This window comes from Camelus dromedarius, chromosome 14, assembly GCF_036321535.1.
Source record: "Camelus dromedarius isolate mCamDro1 chromosome 14, mCamDro1.pat, whole genome shotgun sequence".
Classification (NCBI taxonomy): Eukaryota; Metazoa; Chordata; class Mammalia; order Artiodactyla; family Camelidae; genus Camelus; species Camelus dromedarius.
In genome coordinates, this window is record NC_087449.1 from 36,311,744 (window position 1) to 36,319,777 (window position 8,034).

The 8,034-nt window shown below is 47.4% G+C and overlaps 1 protein-coding gene across 1 annotated transcript in view; it reads left to right on the forward strand.

The window, feature by feature from the left end:
- Positions 1-6,838, forward strand: part of AGBL4 (AGBL carboxypeptidase 4) — a 1,119,623-nt gene extending 1,112,785 nt beyond the window's left edge. Inside the window, 2 exon segments of the mRNA XM_064493604.1 lie at positions 5,410-5,513; positions 5,516-6,838. Of these exon segments, the coding sequence (XP_064349674.1) occupies positions 5,410-5,513; positions 5,516-5,637 (226 nt within the window). The 3' untranslated portion in view covers positions 5,638-6,838.
- The last annotated feature ends 1,196 nt before the right edge of the window (positions 6,839-8,034 follow it).

The window sequence follows — 8,034 nt, forward strand, 5'->3', positions numbered from 1 at the left end:
AGAGAGGGTCAGGAGATGAGTGTCCTTCCTGAGGGCTGGACCAGAGCTCAGTGCTGAGTGTTCCCAGGAAGCATTTGGCCAGTGACACCCAGTGGCATCTGGAATGTGCTGGCCCTGCCCTACCCAGTGGTCCAGCCTCTTTGATGGACATGACAATATCCAACTTAATGCTCCTGCCAGACCAGTCTTCCCACTGACCTTGCCCAAGTGCTCTGCTGCCTCAAGGCCTTTGTACTGATGCACTTTCCCCCATCCTGTTATTAACAAAAACAATGTTAATCAATCACTTATTTACTGAATGAAGTACTTTTTGCTCATGGTCTTACTTATTCCTCAGAGATAATTTGTTCCTGACATCACAAATGAGGAAAAGGAAGCTCAGAAAGGTGCAGAGAGTTGCCTGAGATCAAAGATATTTTGTCAGAGGCAGTATTTGACCATAGGCATTTATGATTCCAAAGCTGGACTGAAGTCCAGCTAAGCTCCACCTCGAGTGGGAAGCCTTTCTTTCTCACTATCAGTGTGGGTTCAAATTCTGTCTCAGGCTCATTCTAGCTGTGGGATCTTTGGCAAGTTTCTTAGTTTCATGAACCCTTTCTCTACTTACCTATAAATTGGGGGTAACAACAAGCACCTCTAAGGATGGTTTTAAAGATTACATACAAGCTTGGCATAGTGCCTGGCAGCCAGTGGGTACTCAATACACGCTTCCATCTCCTCTGGTTTCTGGGCTGCAGTCCAGATTTCCTGGCAGCTCATCATGGCCTAGGGCGAGTCCATGGACTTCTCTGGTTGGACCGGATGCTCCCTCTGAGCCCCAGCTCCACGTGGAGTCTGCATGACACTATACTCTGACTTAGACTGTCTCCAGTCATTCCCCTCTGTCCTGGTTGATTAGCCCTTCAGAAGGAGGGCGTCTGTCTCATCTCTGTACTCCCAGTACCTAGGCTGTACTGAGCATGCGTGCGTGTATACCTCCGTTCATTCTCTTAGGAAAAAAAACACTTCATGCTAGGCCCCTGAGGGGAGGGGGTGCTTGAACGAATAAATGATTAAGGCATGACCCTGACCTTGAGGAGCTCACCCCTAGAGAAAGGTGCTCAGTTCATTCTTAGAAGTCATTCTTGATTGGTTAAAGTTCTTAAAAATTTAAAGCTTTATAAAACTCAAAAGAATTCTTAGAATCTCATTTACAAGTTGATGTGGGGATTATCTGTTTCAGGTCCTCTGTAGCCTGAATAAAATTATCCTGATCCTTTACCACTTTGTTCTTGCATGTTGCACAGTCAGTGAAATGGTACTGATGCTCAGGGAGGGTAGCGACCTTCCTGATGCAGACAGGACTGGTCACTCCCAGGGCTAGAGCCAGGCCCCATGAGCCCCAGCCTGGTGTTCTCAGCAAGTTAGTGAAGAGTTCTTCAAGATGGGGGAGGTGGGACCCCAAAACTGGGTCTCAAGGATGCAGGAGAGTTCAGGCTCTGATTTCAGCAGCTCACGGGACCTCACTGCCCTGAGCCTTGGAGCCCTCATTAGAAAGGAGCCCATTCCCCAAAGTTCACAGCCTTGAGGACTTGGGGTAAATGTGCCCACCCTTCGGCTAAGGAAAACAAACACCCTCTCCATCCCCAACATCTCGGCCTCATCAGACTGTCAGTATAACTTAGCTCTAATTGGTCAACAACTCTTGGCAAAACAAATCCCAGGAGGACACAAGGCTCTGGTTTGGGACTTGAATACTTCTCCACTTTTGTATTACTTTCCACCCAAGCATAACGTAAGTGAAAGAGCAGTTCTAGTTTTAAAGGAAAATTACATGTTTCGACTCAAAATTAATCCTTGTTTTCCCTAATCTCTGCATAATTACATCGTGTTGGTTTCCAGCTACGTGCTGGCAGAAGCCTGTCAGCGTCCCTGGGTGCCGGGCCACCCTTCAGAGAGGCTGCATGGGGAGGGCCAGGATGTGGGCCGGAGAGCGCAGGCTCAGGGATGTGGCCTTGGTGATCAAAACTGAGACCCCCACACTTACCTGGACCACAGTGTCACAGTCACAGGGCTCAAACTCGAAATGCACCATCAAGGTGGATAAAAATTAGACAAGGAAAATGAACAGGCCAGGTGAGCCTCAGCGGGAAGGCAAAGAGTGAGCATGGAGAGTGGGTGGGCCTCTGAGGGTGAGGTGGGCTCAGGCACATGATGGGTTGGGAGGACCACTTCCACCATGCAGGGGTGGGGTGGGAATCATCAGCGATTTATCACACTGGAACCCATCATGTGGCAGGCCCTACACTGGGGGCTGAAGGAACATAAACTTTATCCATCAGGAGCCCAAATTTACAGGGGGGAAAGCATGTACATATGCAGAGATAAACAATACTGAGCACAATGTGTAAAACTGCTCAGCTACCCATCAGATTACATACACCCTCTCTCCAAAACCCTCCATGGCTCCCCATTACCTTCAGGATGTTTCAGCCCCTCTTCTTGCTATTCAAAGTCCTGGCCTACATTTGAAACTTCATGTACAGCCTCCTAGGACACGCCATTCTCTTGTACCCTCTCCACCCCACCTGCTTTCTACCACTTTATACCCCCAATCAGTTATTTTCATGCCCCCATGTTCACCCTTTTCTGTCTTCCTGGGATGTTCTCCCCTTTATCTCTAGATAGTGAACACCACCTTACTTTCAAAGCCCAGTCCAAATATTGCACTGTTTCTTTGTCCTTGTTCTCCACCTGAGGTAGACCTACCTCCTGTCTGCTGGATTCCCTCACTGCATGTGTGCATGCACGTGTGTGTGGTCATCCCATGGGGTCTCGTCATGGCACCTTCACAGGTCTGGCTCCTCCACTGGATGGGTTGCTCCTTGAGGCACTGTTTTAGTCACTCCTGTAACCTCAGTGCACGGTCCAGGTCCTAGTGGGGAGTAAGTCCTAAATAAGCCCTGAATGGATGAATTACAAAATAGTAGAAGTGAAGAAGCCCCTAAGCATCACCTACTTCAACCCCTGCATGTTACAGCAAAGGAACATGAGACCCAACGAGAAATTACTCTCCCACATCATCTGGCACCCATTTGGCAGCCAGCAGGAGCATCCCCAGAAGGCTTCAGGGAGAAAGCGGGGTTTGAACTTGGTGCTCAAGGACAGGTAGACTTCAAATGGATGAAACAGAAAGGGGAGAGCAGCTATTGCAGGCTGGGTGAGAGGGTTTAGGAGGCAAGAAGCAGAACATGGAAAGACACACTCCAAGGCAGTGACAGGCCAGGGCGGCTGGAGGAGTAGGGCCAGCAAAGATGGGGCCGAGGGTTCATTCTCGTCACCAAGCCATCCTCAAGCACCTCCCCCACCCCCGGCCCAGGCCACTCGGGAACCAGAGAGAAAAGTCAGAGGCATCAGACTCACAGTCCCGTGAGAGAAACAGCTGGGCAAAGAACTCCCTAGAAAATGGTGTGCTGAGGGAGGAGGCGCAAAGTGCTGCAGAAGCCTCGAGAAGGGAGAGGCTTATTTTCTAGGGAGTCGGCCTCCCAGAGGAGGCGAGTCTGGAGAGGTGGAAGAGAAGCAGCTCTGCGGGGCCCAGACCCCAGATGCTTGCCTTCTGGCCCCCCTCTCTGTGTGCCCTCTTCGCCAGCTGCAGAGGCCTTCTGCCTCTGTCGCCCCAAAGCCATTCTGTACCTATTGACACTCCTCCCCGGCCCTGCACACGCCATCTACCTGGGGCTACCCTACCTGTGATTACACCTGGGCTTGCACACCCTCCCTGACCCAAAGAAACATACCCATCTTATTTCCCATGCTCCCTTTGGGTGTGAGGAACCACATTCTCAGTGATATATGAATGGCACCTTGTAATTGGCAAAGCTCTTCCCTACCCCCATTTACCACGCCTACAAGGCAGGAAGGACATGGGCCCATCTCTGTTTTAGAAATGAAGAAATGGAGGCTCAGAGAAGGGAAGGGGCTTCTTCAAGATGACACTGCCTGTGAACAACATGCCAAACATGTGTCCCAGGCTGCTGATGGGGACTAAGGTCTAGGGGTATCTCACCCACGCTAGGCAGCCCGGCCACGTTAGCTCTCTGTGAGTGTGCAGTTTCCGGCAGTGAGACTCCTGGGGGCGGGGAAGACATGTTAGGACAGGGTGGCCCTTTTCTGTGCTGCCGTCTATTCCATCTTTACTTTATTCATGACTCATCAGCAGTGAAGGAAAATGAGTACTCCAGGGTCAAAGCAAGATGGGTTATAAGGGGTCACTTCTTGAATCTTAAACCAAATGGCTCAAGAGATTCCCGTGTTTATGGCACTTACCATTTTTTGCTACGCACTGTAGCTCTCTATTATTTTTGCAGTTATTATTTTGTGCAACTATCTCCTCTACTAAACTGTAAGCAGCCTGAGGACAGCATCAATGTCTGACTCACCTCTGTCACCTCCAGAGTCCATCGGACCATCCCTAGCACCTAGCACCACACCTTTGTAAGTTACGGTCAGCAAGGGAAGACGCTAGGTGTATTGATTCGTATTATCTCCTTTAACTTCGCACCACTCTGCAAGACTAGAATATTTCACCCTTAATTTGTAAATGAAGCTCAGAGAAGTTTAATAACTTGCCCAAGGTACACCTGTCATATATAGCTGACCTGGGGGATTCAGTTCAGTTCTTTCTGGCTTGTCCACTCTTTCTACTGAAATAAATCTTAGTCCAGCGTATGAATGACACATCAATGTCATGACACTACTCAACAATATAATGAACAAGCAATGCCTTGTACGCGGAAAATGCAAAAACGGATAAAACTTGGTCCCTGGACACCTGGAGCTTCTAGTCTAGTGTGTGAGCAGAACAGACAGGGGCGGATTACTAAAGAGTAGTGTGAAGGGTGCTGCACTGAGTGCTGGGGGCTGGGATACAGAGATGAACTAGACACATCTCAGCCTTCCGAGAGCCCCCAGGCTTGTGGCGGAGACAGACTCATCACAAAATGCCACAATGAGGCTATGCTGAGAAATATAAAGGGAGCCCATGATGGCTATGAAGGCAATGAGGTCCCAGACCCTGTTAAGCTATAGTTTCTTCTGTGTGTCCATCCCCACCCTATCGTGAAATGGATAGAATGATTAGAATCCAGGTAGAAAATGTGGAAGAGGTAGAGCTGCAGGACAGTTTTTCTCTAGAACCAGAATGACGCAAAGTATCCGTCCATCCATCTGAGAGTCATTCATTAAGTCACACTGCCTGCTTTGAACCAGGCCCTGGGATGGTCCCTGGGAGGCAGAGAAGAGGAAGTCAAGGCCACTGCTCCCAGGAGGTCACAGTCCAGTGGGGGAGATAGACATGCACACAAGTGAATTCAATACAGTGTGTATATGTGCTGTCTTTCTTCTCTCTTTCTGTTATCTTCCCCTTTGCAGGAAAGAAAACCCCCCTCCCTACAAGCACCCATTCCTGCGGGGCCCGGCCAGCAACTACCCCAACGGCAAAGGGGACAAGAAGAGCTCCATGAACCATAAAGACCCTTCACACTCTTTTTAAGGACATGGAGTCCAGGGAGGTCTTGTGGTGACAGGAGCATGCATTTTCTGCTGGGGCATGAAATTAATCACCCTTCTCTAGTCTCCAAGATAAGGGTTGTGAGATAATGAATAAGCTAGTGAAAAGGAAGGGGAAAAAATGAGAAATCTCACCATTGATTTTCCCTTTTACCAATGGAAAATCGATTGTGAGCCTTCAGCTTAAGGAACAAAACAGGAGACTTAAACCAGACGAGTACAGATACTGTTCTCCTGAACACAGACATCCTCACAGGCAGAGAAAAGCCACATCCCTTTTGAGAGGTTGACACTTCTCAGGTCAGTGCTTTCCAGCCCATTTACTGCTTTAAGTTGTACAGTTACTACAGATGGTTACCTTTTAGAATAGGCTAGTTGTTTATAGTTTAAGAAATGCGGTGTCCACATTTGCTGATCCAAACATCAGCAACAACACAGATAACCCAAAGACAAATGCACTGTAGGGAACAACGGGACAGGATTTTTGAGATCATGGTGGTCTTAGACAGACAGTCGCTGTATCTATGAGCTGCATGCTTCCTGACTCTCCAAACCCCAGCATGCAACCTCAGAAAACTGCTCTGAGAGTTCTTTTCCAACAACCTGGGTAGTTTAATTAAAACTTTAGCTCTTAAAGCAAAAAGTGCTGGCTGCACATTCCAAAAGCTCTCTCATAGTTAAGATCTCTAGATCCTGGTGTCTGAGATCAAACCTGACCAACAAAGAGGTGGGCATGGAAAATCTGCAATTGGAGATGGGGTGGGGGTTGAGGGAGCTGCCTGCCAGGCACAGGAGATGCAAAGACACAAGGATGCACTCCAAGGCAGGTGGGGATGATCAAATAAAACAGCTGCAGTGGCAATTTCCAAAGTGGGGCAAGCTCAATATTGTGCATTTTTCTACAGAGTAAAGTGCTTCTGCATGATGAATGGGTCCGAGGGAGTCAGCTCCCTTCCTGTCTGTGAAGCAGCAGGCTGAGTCACCATGACAGCCTGCTAATTAAAATGACCTCCCGGAAATGAGGATTAGGAACTAGGGAGAGGGAGGGAGACTCAAGGGAGATAGGGCCTTGAGCACAAAGCTTCAGTTTAGCATCCTTTTGCTTTGGGTTGGAGATTTTCAAAGTCAGTTGCAAAAATTGAGAGCAAAGCTAATTTTCCCATTGCTGATTGGTTTTCAGAAATGATAACAAAGAACCATAAGTTAGTTGGCTACAAACGTTGTGTTGTCAATACAGCTTCTCCCCTGGGCTCTTGTTGCCCAGAGGAACACAAATAAAGAGCTTCATGCAGCTTCTCTGTTCCTCTGAGCGTTCTTGGCGCCTTTCCCTCTAGGTCTCTTGCTCCCTCAAGAACCAGCCAGTCGACGCAAATTTGGTATAACCCTCACTTTGCTGTCAGGAACTCTGTCATCAAGATAAGGATGAATAGCCAACACTTGACTATCCCTCAGTTCCTGTAGCACAGACTGCTCAGCATGAGCCAGCATCATGGCAGGCCTTTCCGAAATGATAGCATCTCTGGAGACAGCATAAATAGAGGCAGGTCACATAAAATCAGAGTGATGAGAGTCCAGATCTACTTGTCCCTGGTCAGACTGCTTCCCTAATGTGACCATTTTTAGACCCTACTTTCTTTTTGGCGTTAAGGTGGATTGTTTTATAAATCTATTCTGCATATTAAATAATGGCATGGTACATTTACATTCTATTGGAAGTAAACTGATATCTATTTTAGTCAAATCCTCACTGATGTAAAAACATCATCTATTTTCATCAACTTTTTATCAACGGAATAGCCTATGACAGATCCCACTTTCTAAAACCTGCACTGATTAACTGGATCACACACCTTACAGGCAGCAGGCATGCTAGTGCTTTAAGAGCAAAAATTTAGAGCCAGGCAACTCTGGGTTCTAATTCTGCATTCAGACCCTGGTTCTGTCTCTTAATATCTGTGTGATCTTGGGTAAGTTGTTTAAGCTCTCTGAATCTTAATTTCCTGTAAGACAGTGAGATCAGTCTACCTCATTACAATATATATGTAGGTTTAATGAACTTAGGTGTGGGAAATGTCAGCAAAGGTGCTCAATAAATGATAGCTGTTACGTGGAATGGGACCAGGACAGTGAAGTGTCTGCAAATCATTTCCTGTTAGAAACAGATGAGGAGACTAGAGCTGTTTATCCCTGAAGTGAAAAATGAAAGGGAGTAGGGGCAAGAAAGCAGGATCACAATCTTTGAAATGTGGAAAAACATCTTGAACACTCTTTTAGTCCAAAGAAGCAAACTTGATCTGTGTTGCCAAAGATAAGAGCCAAATCAAGGGAGGTGGTCTCAGTAAGACAAATTTCAGTTCAAAAAGGAGGAAAACCTTCTAGTGAATAAGAGACATCAATCATTAGATGGGCTCCCTTGAGAGACACTGAGTTTCCCATCACTAGAGGTATGCAAGCGGAGTCTGAATGAACATCTGTCATGGAGAAACT